At 55.8% G+C, this 13,536-nt stretch overlaps 1 protein-coding gene across 1 annotated transcript; it reads right to left on the reverse strand.

Annotated features, from left to right (window-relative positions):
• Positions 1 to 1,523: 1,523 nt before the first annotated feature.
• CA7 (carbonic anhydrase 7) lies at positions 1,524 to 10,680 on the reverse strand. Its single transcript, XM_006732044.3, has 7 exons — positions 10,537 to 10,680; positions 7,790 to 7,987; positions 4,708 to 4,826; positions 3,820 to 3,915; positions 3,651 to 3,713; positions 2,968 to 3,123; positions 1,524 to 2,299 (listed from the first exon to the last, which is right to left on the reverse strand). The coding sequence occupies exons 1-7, from the start codon at positions 10,574 to 10,576 to the stop codon at positions 2,177 to 2,179; spliced, it is 795 nt and encodes a 264-aa protein (XP_006732107.1). The 5' UTR covers positions 10,577 to 10,680; the 3' UTR covers positions 1,524 to 2,176.
• Positions 10,681 to 13,536: the final 2,856 nt, after the last annotated feature.

Raw genomic sequence — 13,536 nt, forward strand, 5'->3', positions numbered from 1 at the left:
GCATGGGAGTGAGAGGGGCCAACTGAACAAGCCTCTCCCTTCCCTGCATCCATGGCTCGAAGCTAAAAGTCTCAGACCCAATTCTTCCCTCTCCTTATGGCTTCATGCAAAGTCCAGAAGTACTGCATAACCCAGGAGTGCCCTTCTGGAAATAGTGACAATGACAGGAGCCATGGTGAAGTGAGCAGAGAGAGGCACCGCCAGCCCCTCTAGTCTCTGCAGCTCAGCCTCCCTCCTAAGGGTGTTCAGACAGGCCACCTCCCATCTCTGCAAAGGCCCTGACCCAGCACCCCTCAGGAATGTATCTCTCTGCTTCAAATTTGCTGTCCCAGTTGTCACCTCCCCTCAGGCCTTAGCCCCCTGGCTGTCTGCTGCCTGCCCCTGCCCCTCTATCTGGGTTACAGTGAGCGGGGTCTCTAAACCCACCTGTGTGCTTTCCTTAGGGAGCCTTCCAGATTTGGGCTGGACTGAGGCGAGGCAAGGAGGCACCTAGGGTGCAAACTTAAGGAGGCACCCACTCTCAGGCTCCTATAAATGCAGGGTCGGGCCTGAGCATGCATGCCTCATCCTGGCCCCAGCCCTGCCTCAGACTCCTCAGCAGCCCCCAGTGGGTCCCTTTCCCCTGGTGTTTTGGACCCTATTCTATGGCTTTTCTCCTACTTCTCAGCAGCTCCTGCTTAGGGTTCCCTGTTTTTCCTCCTCTGGACATCCTGGGCCCCCTCTTTCCTGTGTACCCCTCCCCTCTAGCCCCTAGACCTCACTATCACCTTGAATTAAGATACGCCAAAGCAGCCCAACCCTTTACCTCTCCCCTGGCTAAGACCGCAACATCCCACTAATTCCTAGCACTCCCCTCCCGGGCCCTGTGAGTGCTGCGTCCACCCTGGTCAGCTCCTGCCCAGGCTCCCCAGTCCGGGTGGAGGCCCAGGTACTTGGATCCTCTTTCCTTCCCTGATAGCCAAACCCTATCTTTGGGCTGCACCTCCTAAACTTTTCTCATCCAGCCCCGCTGCTCCTTACCTCTACCATCCTGTCCCCTTTTTCCGGGCCACTGGCCCCTGCCTCCTCCCTGCTGCCACTCCTGCCTGCTCATCCCCACCCCCCAGGGATCTTCCTCCATTGCACATGGGGCTCTGCCCCGCCTCTACCCCAGACTCTTCGTGACTCCCCATTAGCCTCGGGAGAGTCCCAGCCTCTCCCCCAGGGCTCCAGCGTCCCTGGTCCTTTTCAGCTCCACACTCTGGGCTCTCTCTCGCCTTTAGGCTTGCACACCTGCTTCCCCTTGGCTTCAAACTTTTTGGTCCCTTCTCTCTGCCTTGGAATACTGGCTGGAATTTAATTTTCTTCACCAGATGAGGTAGGCCCTCCCCCTTTTCTCTGCTCCCATGGCCCCTGCCCTGCTCTCTCTATAACCCTCACCCGCTCAGTACCCTTGTCCCTCCCCACATACTCTGCTTGACTCACCACTGTCAGTTCCTCCAATGCCTAGAACAGTCCTTGATACAGCACAGGCACTCAGTGGGTATTTGTTCCATGAATAAATGAGTTTATTAATCTTTGCATGGATGGATTGTCATGTAGGTGGCTTTGGTGGCTGGGTGGGGATGAGGGAAGATACTACAGAAGCTGTAGCCAGTGTCTGCCCAGGGCAGCAGGTGGCTGGAGGGAAAAGGCCATGTCATCTCCAGCAGGCTGGGTGCTGATTTTAATGGCCCGGCAGTGAGGTGCGTGCATGGCAGAGGCCTGCAAAAGAGGTAACGCCGAGAGGGCAGCCCTGCCCCCCTCTAATTATTGCTTGAGTCTTCCTGGCAATGCCAGGTGCCTGCCCCAGAGAGCTGGGTCTCGTCCATCACAGTGTGAGCTCAGGGTGGGGCTGCTGCTGCTGCCAGTGGGGCAAGACGGGAGGAGATTCCCAGGGGCCTTTGGGTCTTGGAGAGCAGAGGCAGCCTTAGGCTTGGACCATGCTCAGCTCCTGTCCTTCCTGTCCCCAGCTGAAGGGTGTCCCCTGACTTGAGGGTCCCATCAAGAATCCTCCAGGGTGGCCAAGGAGCAAGCCAGCTGAAGGGGGTGGTCCACAGCACCCCCCAGGCAGGGAGCCTCGGATGGTTTGGTGTCTGCTGACATGGAAGCCCTTGGGAAAATGGTGCTCTAGTGGCCGGCTGGGCAGGCAGGCGGCTCAGGCCCGGAAGGAGGCCTTGACCACACGGCCCTTCAGTGGCTGTGGCGGCCGGAAGTTGTTCACCATGTGGATCCTCTCATCATCCTCTGAGGTGAAAAGTAGGCTCCGGAACTTCTCCATCTTGAGAAGGCGGAAGAGATACTCAGGGCAGAATGGGGGTGCTGTGGTCCTCTCTGATCCCAGACACATCATCTGGCATACCTGGCCAATTGGCTCCACCTCTCCCTCCTCTTGCTCCTAGGTCCTGTCCCCACTCCTCCCCACTTGTTCTCTCTTTGGGATCCTGACCTCAGTTATCCACCCACTAAGGGGCCTCTGAACCTGGCCCCTGCTCCACCTAGCTCCACTTCCAAATCCATCTAGCTAAGACTTATCAACAAATGCAGGATTCAGATTCTAACACAGTAGGGATCATCCTAAGATCCAGGGATCTCCCCTCTTAGCCTGTGGTTATGTCCTAATGACTAACAATCAAGCAAACTCCCAACCAAGAATCTAAATGTTAAAAAAAAAAAAAGTGGGGGGTGGGCAGCGCCTGGCTGGCTCAGTCCGTAGAGCATCCAACTCTTGATCTCAGGGTCATGAGTTCAAAGCCCATGTTGGGCATGGAGCCTACTTTAAAACAAAACAAAACAAAAAAAGGAATCTAAATGTTTATTAGCAAAAGATGGGAGCCTTGATGGTGGGACCATAAGCTGTAGCTTTGCCGGTTGGGAGGGTGGCACTCCCTGGGATGGGCCCTGAGTGCCATATCCTCCCATCTCACCCGGGACTCTGGGAGAACTCACCTGCCTCTCGGAGATGCTGATAGGTTCCCGGAGCACAATCCAGGTGACGCTCTCACTCAGTGGGGGTGTCGTCAGGGAGCCCGGGTAGGTCCAGTAGTGCCGGCTGGCAGGCAGGAGGCACTTCGGGTTGAAGCAGCTGAACTGGGCTTTGGTTCCCTGGGGCAGGGCAGGCAAACCCAGGAATCAGCATAGACCTGCCACTAGGACCAGACCAGCATCCTCCCCACTCTTTGCTGTCGGCAGGATTTAGGCTTTTCCTTGGCCCACTGATGCAAATGTGGGCGTAGGTCTGTGATACCAGATGCCGTCTCCCCCCGGGTCTGGGCCCTGTCCACCTGTTTGCCGGTATGTAAACCCTGCTGCTCCTAGAGCCCTCTGGTCTCCATGTTCTGTCTCTGCCACGTCCTCCAACTGCCCTTAGCTGCCTGTAGGATGGCCACTGATTCAACAAGCATCTTACCAGTCCCATACCCACCCGGGTGATGTGCTGGGCACTCCGCGAGGCCACTGACGCTGGGGAAGAGGAGTTATTTGCTGGGCACTGTGGCTGCTTGCCTGTACCCTTCATCTCAGCAGGGGTTTGCTGTCAGATTGGAGCAGTGGTTGGGCCCACCCTCTGCTCCAGCCTCTTCCTCCCTCCCGCCAGGCTGCCCTGGGTCAGGGGTATGGACCCCCAGTCTCACCTTAAATCGAACCATATAGAGCGCATCTGTCAGACGGTTCATGCTGGGGTGCTCATCCCCTGTCTGTCAGGGAAAGGGTAGAGTGAGCCCCCAGCACCCACCATGTTTGGAACGAGAGGGCAGCGCCAGGCTTCCCGTGCCCCTCTTGGCCCCAGTAACCACCCCTTACCTCCAAGAAGACACCGACCACAGCCAGGCCATCAGGTGCTGAGGCTGCCTCCCCAAAGGTGCTGTACTTCTTGGCGTTCCAATGAACAAGGTGCAGCTATAGGGGCAAGGCCAGTGCTTAGCGCCTCCGAGAGGCCATGGGAGCTCAGAGCCAGGCTTCCCTCACTCCCACTGGACTCCTGGCCCCTCTGCAAGAGGGGTAAGGCTGTTAAACCTCCCAGGCCTCTGGGAGGGGCCGTAGAGCCCCCAGTGGAGCCCCCAGTGGTCACAGATAACATCCACACTGCTCTGGGCCCAACCCTTTCCTGAGCCCCAGGTGACCTAAAGAGGAATCTGGTTCGGGCCTTGCCCTCAGTGAGCTGTGAGATAGATAATGGCCCTCTGAGTGACACATCTTGGAGGACGCGGTGCCTGCAGCTGAGTCTGAAGAGTAAACAGGGGCTTATCAGATGGAACCCTGGTGAAAAGTACCCCAGGCAGGGAGAATAGCATAGGCAAAAAGCCTGGAGGTTTGAAAGAGCTGGGTGTGGACAGGAGATTCATCATATGCCGGCCAATTTGGGGAGAGGTCAGGAAAAGATGAGGCCAGGCAACGCCACTACGCGCGGGGCCTTGAATGCCAGGCTCAGTCCTTAAAGGGTTGTTAGCAAGCGTGTGGTGGGACTGGACTTGTCCTTCAGAAAACTCCCTCTGGATATACAGACCAGGATATCCGTGGGCAGAGTTCAGTTGGAAGACCCTGTGCTGGGGGCAGGTGGAAGGTGTCTCTCCCAAACCCCCTGGGTGCCCCTCCTCACCCTCTCCAGAGCTCCACACCAAGCACCCATCAAGTCCCTGACTCTCCTGTCCTTCCCCAAACAGTACAGGGATTCCAGTAGAGGGCCCTTACCTCGCTGGGGAATGACTTGCCATCTACCGTGTGCTCTGAGCCCACACTGTGCTTCTTGCCCCAGTGGAAATGGAGCTGCTTGAGCCGATACGGCCCATCCAGGGGCCCCCCAGTCACCACTGCAGGAAGAAGTGGGGTGTGTAGTCACTGATGTGAGAGATCCCACACCTCCCAGCAGGTGGTGGTGCCAGGCCCAGGCCAGTGTCCAGGGGCGGGAGAAAGTTTTCATTTGGAAAATTCGTTGGGCTAACTAGGCTTGGGTGCATCCTCACCCAGTCCCCTGGGCCCTGCAGGTGGCAGAGATAGTGACAGAATACACCAGTCCACTTGGCCATCCTCCCCATTCCTGCCCACTTTTTTTTTTTTTAAGATTTTATTTATTTATTTGACAGAGGGAGAGAGAGAGCACAAGTAGGCAGACAGGCAGGCAGTGGGAGAGGGAGAAGCAGGCTCCCCGCTGAGCACAGAGCCCGATGCGGGACTCGATCCCAGGACGCTGGGATCATGATCTGAGCGGAAGGCAGACGCTTAACCGACTGAGCCACCCAGGCACCCGTCCCGCCCACTTTTGCATGGAAGCTGGGACCTTGTCCCAGGCCCCCATTACCGCTAACAAGAGGCCTCTCGTGTCTGGATCCCTGACCCAGGGCTAGATTAGAAGGATTCTTTTGTTTAGTCCTTCTAGAAGCCTTATAGAAGTCATGAGGGACAGAACCTTTTGTTATCTCTATCTTATAATGGAGGAAAATGAGGCACAGAAAGGGCAAGGCATTTGGCCAAGGTCACACAGCAAGGCACTGAGCTAGGATATAAGCCTGTATATCCTTCATAAGTCCAGAGCCCAAGCCCCTACTCGCCAGATCACATTGTCTCCCTAGAACCTTGAGCGTTCTCAGGACCTGGTGTTGTCCAGAGACCAGCTCCTGAGGGTCCACACTCTGATGGCCAGGCCCAGGCCATCTCCCATGGCCTCTTGGGAGGTCCCTACTTGTGCTGATTTTGTGACTTTCTCACCCTGATACCTGGTGAGCTGGGGCCATGCACCCTCCTGGGACTGATTGAATTTCCAGGTGAAAGGGATCTGGCAGTGGAGGGAGCCCCAGTGAGGCCTGAATGTGAGCCCTTGGATCAGGTGACGGCCCTAGGCTCAGAGTTCCACTCTGAGGCCCGTCCAGAATGGGTGACCAGGGCAGGGCCTTGCTCATTGTGGGTCCTGTGAGGAGGAGGATGACCCAACAGTCCAAAGGCCCTTCCTTGCTACCTGGCCTTATCCAAGAAGCAGGATCTGTCCATAGCATTCCTAGAGGGTTGACAAAGGGAGTCTGGGAGGGTGGCCATGGCAGGGCCCGATCAGGCTGTCCCATCCTGGGGAGGCAGGAGCATGAGGGCCTGCAGGCTGAGCTCCCTGATATGACCTCTGGGGGCCCACCCGTCTGAGCATGCCCCACCTGGGATGCTGCAGTGTGGTCTCTCAGGGAATAAACTCCCTACCTAACCCCTTGAACTTGGCTCCTTTAGCCCTTTCCCTCTGTCCTGACTATAGATTATACTATCACTCACTCTGCATTCACCATGTATTCAGCACTCTGCTGGCACCAACCCCATAGTGTTCTTGAGAGGAACATATTATCACCCCCATTGGACAGATGTATGGCTGAGGCTCAGAAAAGCAGGTGTCCTGCCCAAAGTCACACAGCTGGTGAGTGGCAGAGCCCCAACTGTCTCACTCCCAAGCTCAATCTCTTTCCACTGACTCCCTGCCTCCTCAAGCCTGGGCATTCTGGTAGGAGACGGAGCCCCAGCCAGGCCTCAAAGTAAGCCACTGGATCAGCGATCCAGAGGCATGCTCCCTTGGACTCCCTCCCCACTTCCCGACAACAATGGCCTTCACTAAGCTACTTCACTAAGTGAAGCCTCAATGCCCTCTGAAGGCTGTTAGAAGGTACAGTCACATGAAAGCTGTTCCTTTAAAAACTGTCATTTAGGGTCATCAAGACCTCATGTCCCTCCCCCAAGCTCTGGTGAGAGGCTTTATTAAAAATTCTGTACCAGGAAGGGTTGTCTCTCTTCTGAGGGTCTGCTGGATTTCTTCCCTTCTGCAATAAGAACTATAGCTGGTCCTCTTTCCCTTTTTTCCTAGCCTACCAGGGAACTCAGGGCTAAGCAACTAAGATCACTCTTCTCTGGCTTCCCTCCTCTTCTCTGCTTTTTGATTTTCTGCTTGAAACGTTAAGTTCCCTTGTGTGCTTTCATTGTATGTGTGTGTGGGGGGGGAGGTGGAGAGGGGCAGAGTACCAATTACTTCCTTACACAAGAAACTCTAGCAGCTTCCCTCCTTGCTCCACTCCACCCTTCATAGGCCTGTTCATAAGGATAAAATCTCTTCACTGAGGAGCACTCCTGAGGCTTCTGCCTAGGAATTTATTATGAAAGAACCTACACTCTCAACCCAGGGTAACAGATGTCATAAGTTCCTGCTGGCCTCCTCTGGCCCAACTGGTTGGAATCTTGAGGTTGAGGATGGGCTGGAGACACGAGCTTTGGGGTTGGACCAGGCTGATTTGGGCTTCCCCGCTCATTGAGTCTCTGCTTGCCCATCTTAGAGGGGAGTTCTTGAGAGGAATAAAAAAGCCTCCTAAGACCTTAGCAAGGGACCTGGCACAGAGAACACTCTAGCTCCCTTCTGTCTCTGGGCTTGGCCAGATCACACAGGGAGGAGGGTTTGGCCTTAGGCCACACAGCAGGTCAGTGACAGGGCCTGGAGTGAAAACAAACCTGACCTAAAGCAGTAAATGGAAGAGAAGGAAGGGAATTCACATTTCTTAAGGATCTGCTGTATGTCAGCACTGCAAACATCACTTCCGTTTTTCATTGTTCCTCTCTATGAACCCAGAGAGGAAAAGAGGGTCTTTTTGCTCCCATTGTATGCATAAGGAGACTGAGGCTCAGCACAAGGCTTCAGAGCTGATGAGAGGTAGAGCCTTCCTTCCCCACCACAGCAACCTGCCCTTCCTGAGCCTGCCCCTGTGCAGGGTGAGGACCCCAGTGGGAGGGGGGCCAGCCTCTGGCAAGGGCCACTTACCAGTTCGGTCATCGCTGTCATTGAAATCCACCTGGACAGAGTGGCCATTGTTGGCGATGCTGAGGGATATGCAGGCCTCATAGGAAAGCTCCAGTGGCTTCAGGCTGGGCGAGTACACAGCCTGGCTGGACACAATATTGATTGGTGACTGGCGGTCTCCCTGGGCAATGGGATACAGCTTGTGCCACTGTGAGGGGCCTGCAGGTGGGGAGAGGGCAAGGGCTAGGGCTAGCTGGGATCTCTGGGCTGCAGGCCGAGGACGCCCGTGGGGGACCGTCTCCCGATATCCCTTCAGATGTCAGCCTCTGCTTTGGAGCTGTCCAGTCCCAGCTCAGCCACTTCCCTCTCTGCCTCCATTTCCTTTCTGCAAAATGGCCTCACTAAAACTCTCCTCCCAGAGGTGATAGGAGGCCCAGAGAGGAGCACAATATAGCCACAAGCCCAGAGGCGGCTCTAGGCAGGGACTCCTCCCCAACTCCCAGTGCATGCTCACAGTGAACCCCAGGCCTCTGAAGTCCCTGACCTGACCCTACCAGGTATCTAGCCTCTTCCCACACCTTGAGCACGTTTGTGTTGGTGTTTGTGATTACAATAACAAAAGCTAAAGTCAACCTAGCTTTGGGCTCTGTGATATGCGCTTGCTCCTCACAACCAAACTGTGAAGTAGAAACCAGCATGATCCCCATTTCATAGATGAAAGAACTGAGGACCATTCATGCATGCGCGCGTGGACACACACACACACACACAAACTTGGGTACAGATATAAACATACAGCATGTGCATGGGCAGCCCCAACTGCCCTCCCCTGGCATCTACCTACAGATCTGTAGAGAATTTCATGTGTGCACACATATGTGTACAGTGACCTGGGTTCGTTGGGCCCAGAGTGGCCAGGCCCAGCAACATACATGAGTACAAACACACACACAGTCCTGCCGACCATACCTGACACACGCACATGCACCATCACACACAAACACCCACTGTTGTAAACCCAGGTCTGCAATAAAAGACTACAGCAAAACACATGCTCGTGCAAGCACATACACGCACACACACACACACACCTGCGTGCACACCCACGAGCGCCCACCACCTGCCTCCCAGAGGCTCCATCTGCAGCCGAGAGGCTCGGCATCTCCCTGGGGAACATCCTGAGATACAACCTATTTTTAGAGCTATTGCCGGCTGGTGCTTCTCCCCGTTTTTGGCTTCTTAAGTTTTCCCGAGAAAACAGCAGCAGGTGCCGACAGAGCTGTGTCCCCAGTGGATGACTCAGAATCGTGGCCCAGACCCACTGGGTTATTTTTGAAGTCCTGCGAGCATGCTGCATGCCCGCACCTCTATCTTCTGTCCTTCCCTCCCTCATTGCCCCTAGACTGAATGACCCAGGTCTGGCTGGGTGAGGGGCAGTGGCCTGAGGGTGGCAAGCCCATGGGGCAGGCCATATAGGATACTGTATGCTCAGAGCTGGTGGGCAGGACTAACAGTCAGGGGACTCCACTTCTGGAGGAAGCACCCAGAACCTAGTTCAGAGCAGGTGCTAGAGGGAAGATGATCTTCTATGGGTTCTCTCAACCTGCCCCTTCTCTGCCTCTCTCTCCAACTCTGCTGGTCTCTGTTGCCCTTTTCTGAATGTCTCTAGCTTTTCCATGCCCAGATCTGGGGGTCTCCCCTCCAAAGTATGCTCCTATGTCCCTATGTCCCAGAGGGAACCAGACACATCACAGCACCTCCCCAGCTCCCTCTGGCCCACTGCAACCTCCTAACCCCGAGACTAGCCCAGGACCTCCACCCTCCCTCAAAGAGTGATTCCCAGAAAAGGGGAGATGAGGAGTGTTCCTCTCACCAACACTTCCCTGTCTCCGCACATCCACCTACCCTGCCTGGGGTTTCCTTCTGGCAGCCTGGATCTTGGGTCTTCATTGTTCACCGGATGGAGGGGGGAGCCCTTACCCTACACCCCCACCCCAGCTTGGTAAAAAATAGCCCAAAATGTAACTGACCTGCCCCAGACCCACATTCAAGCCATCTGGCTCTCACCTCTGCCTCTTCTCCCTTCCTTTGCATCCTAAGGAAACTGAGGCAGGATCAGGGAGCTATTTTCCCAGACAGGAGGTTGATGTGGGCCATGCGCTCCCACGCTTCACACCAGGACGTGCTCAGACACCCTACTCGATGTAGACACCCAGACACACGCGTGCACCCCCAAATTCCCCCTTCCTTCACATACCTGCCGACACAAAACCTCCGACACTTCCGCGGGGAAACTCTCCCGGGGACACCGCGCCCTTGTCCAGCAGAGCCCGGCTCCCAGGAGGTCCCCGCACACACGCCGTGCGCGCTCCCCGCACAGACACCCGCGCACAGCGCCCCGCCCCGCCCGCCCCCAGCTGCCCAGGGCCACCTCCGCCCCCTGTGCCCGCCGCGGGTGAGTGAGTTCGGGGCCCAGGTCTGGGCGAGAACGGCAGTCAGGGGCTGCGCGGAGGAGGTGGCAGGACGCGTGCTCAGCCGCGGGGTGGCTCGCTGGCGGCGGGGCGGGCCGGGTCGCAGCGCGGACTTTGGGCCAGGAGTCGGGGAGCCGGGGCTCGGGCGGGGCAGGTGGCCTGGGTTATGGGCGCTGGACCAGAGCGGGGTCCCGGTCCGGCCGGAGGGTGGGGGGCTTGCGGGTCCAGGAAATCCGACTGGGCTCGAAGGTCGGGGCTTAGATCCGGAGGGTAGGGGCTGGCGGGGTCTGTACCTACCGTCGATCTGGCCGTAGCCCCAGCCGTGGTGGCCGGTCATGCCGCTGCTGTCCCCGCAGCCGTGCACCTGCCTGTTCCGCTCAGTTCCGCTGGCTCCGGCTGCGGCTCCGGCCCGCTCGCTACCGCCGAGCAGCCTCTTAAAGCTGCGGCGCGCGGGAGGAGCAGTTCCTGGGGGACCCGCCCCCCCAACCCCCAGCAGGGCTAAAGAGGCCAGCGGTGCCCCGCCCGCGCCGGCCCGCAGGCCAGTTGAACCCCAGAGTTGAGTCCAGGTGGGGGGTCTGGGGACCTAAAGCTCTCTCCCTACTCCCCATCTCCCCTCCCCCACCCTGGCTAGAGGACTCTCCCCACTTTTCACGTGTACAGGCTCCGAACTGTACTGTGCTGAGGACTGCCCTGGTTTCTCCACATCCCATCCCATCCCGGGGCTTGTCCCTGAGCGGCAAATCCCATTACCGGGGACCTGGACTCTGGGTCCTGAGTCCTCTGGGATTGGAGAGTCCCCTCTAAACTGCAAAGTGCATTGGCCATCAGGTGTCCAGAACTGGAACCAGACACTGTGGCAGGTGCTGGGCCAAGCTGTGGGTCCTTCCTGCCATCCAGCTCTCTTAGCTACCCTAACATTTGGTGGTACTTCCAAGAAGCCTCTTTCACAGAGAGAGGGCTGAAGCCTAGAGAGGTAAAATGATCTGCGCAGCATGCAAGGGATTCCCACCCAGATGGTCTCACTCTAGACACTGTGCTCTTTACCACTTCTCTTTGGTGCTGGGGGCAGGGGTCCCATAGTAATGGGGATCTAGGAGTCTGGGGTAGGAGAGGGGACAGGACTGGCAATCCAGACCCCTGACCCCAAAGGGGGAGTGGGGAGGAAGTAGCATCAACCAGCGGGCATGAGGACAGATGGTCAAGAGCTCCCTCACAGAACCAAGCCTGAGACCCTGCCTCCCACCCTCTTCTTCTCTCCACTGCTTCCTCCTTCCCTGCAGGACTCTTTGCCTGCTCCTCTGCAGCCTGCTGTTTGTCCTTCCTCTCCTTGACTCTTCATGACCTTTGGCACACCTGCTGGGAACTCAGGCCCTCCACCCTGTACTCGACCTCACTGCCTGCCTTGGCCCAACACTTGCCCACCTGCAAGCCTTGGTCTTTGTCGTGCCCTCCTTGCCCGGGCGTCCTCTATCTTCCACCCACTGGCTTTAGGCCGCCCAATCTGATTCATCTTAGGATGTGGCCTTGTGCCAAGGATAGGCCTTGTCTCTGACTAGGCCTCAGCAGGCAGTTTTGGGAAGACAAATAGATGGGTAGATGGAAGGACAGACAAATGATCCCAGCCAGGGACCTGTACCCAACAGGAGGTGAAGGGCCATTTGACCTTGACCAGAGGAGACTATTTCAGGCCCTGCTCTTGGCTGACCTTGTGAAGGAATCAGCCATTTGTCTGCCTGACTCCCCTACATCTCTGTGGTTATCTCAGTTTCCCTCTTCTAGGCCCTGAACCTCAGTTCCGCAAGTTAGAGTTGTGGAGATTAATCAACAACTGGTTGGCTGGGTCAAGGTCAGTCAGTGACTTCCCAGCCCTGCCTAGATGCCTTTCTCTGACCCAGGAGCTGGAAGCCACTCTTACTAGAAATACGACTGTCAGGAGGCAGCAGGAGACTCATGATAGAGATTCAGGGGATGGGGCCTCCAAAATCAGCGTGTGACAGAGAATGCAACGTTGTCAGGGCCCCAGGTCTAAGCCAGAACTGTCATCCTCAGACCAAGAAGACAAAAGCTTGCTCAGTCCCAGAGGAAGCAGCCACACTTCTCCTGGGGGAGTTGTAACACTCTCAGCTCTGGGGAGGGGCTCCAAATGTAGCTACTTCATTGATTCACCTCTTCAGAGTGACCCAGGCCTATTCCATATTTATTTATGGTATTTAATTAAAAAGTTAGAATTATTCATATAGTTTTGCATCCAATTTCATCTGCACACCAACCCTAGGTGGATTTTTGCCCCTTTTTACAAATGAGGAAAGTAAAGCTTAGAGAAGTTGTTAGGGAAAATAGCAAGTAACAGAGCAAAGACAAAAATCCAGTGCTGCTGAGTCCCTTATTCAACATGTCTAAAAGCACGGAGAGGGGGAGGAAGTGGATTTTAAATTTGATTGTCATTTGCATATATGCAAGACTTTCTCTGGAAGGACTTAAGAGAGGCTTGGGAGAGTGTTTGCCTCCCAGAAGGAGACTGGGAGACAGGAAGGGTGGGGAAGGTGCAGAATGGGGGTGGGAGGGACACTAAGGCTTACTCCTTTGTACCTTCTGGAAGAAACTATTACCTCTTTAACAACCACATACAAGTTGATCTAATTCTTTCCTTCCTGTACCCAGCAATTTTCTCCGGGTTCTGGAGTGCTGGGCACTCAGGCAGGTGAGAGGAGCCGATGCACTCTGCCCGTTTCTGCCCATTTCAGGTGAAGCCCCCGTTACCCCAGCAGCCCATTCCGGTCAACTTGGGAAAGACGATACCCCCATTCAGGTGCCTCCTGTCTCAGTTATGTGCTGTCTTTAAAAATGAATTGATTTCACTGCCCAGAAATTTACTCTTTGGTCTCACTGGCATTAGTGGCTCCTGGATTTCACTGTTGTTTATAAGGGAGGAGGAGCATGGGCAGGGGGTGGGTGGTATGAGGGCTATGATAAATGGGGGGGGGGAGAAGGGGGAGGAGGGCAGAAGCAGCTTACACAGCCATATCTCATTCATCAAGTGACCTTGACCAGATCTCACTTCCTCTCTCAAAGGTACAATGCCTTTGCTCTACAAGGTAATGAGGAGATTGTCCCTCCCTGCCCACCTCATGGGGAACCTGTGAGTATTGGTTGAGACAACAGATGTCCAATGCTGTTCCAACAAGTAGAGTCCTATGTACTGTATATGACTCTGTCACTGTATGTTATGCATAGGACCCACAGGCCAGGCCCATAAGCCCTGTGGCCTGGAGACTCTAAAAGCAAAATTGGAGCTTT

Source organism: Leptonychotes weddellii, chromosome 16 (assembly GCF_054177405.1).
Source record: "Leptonychotes weddellii isolate Sample4059 chromosome 16, ASM5417740v2, whole genome shotgun sequence".
Lineage (NCBI taxonomy): Eukaryota > Metazoa > Chordata > Mammalia > Carnivora > Phocidae > Leptonychotes > Leptonychotes weddellii.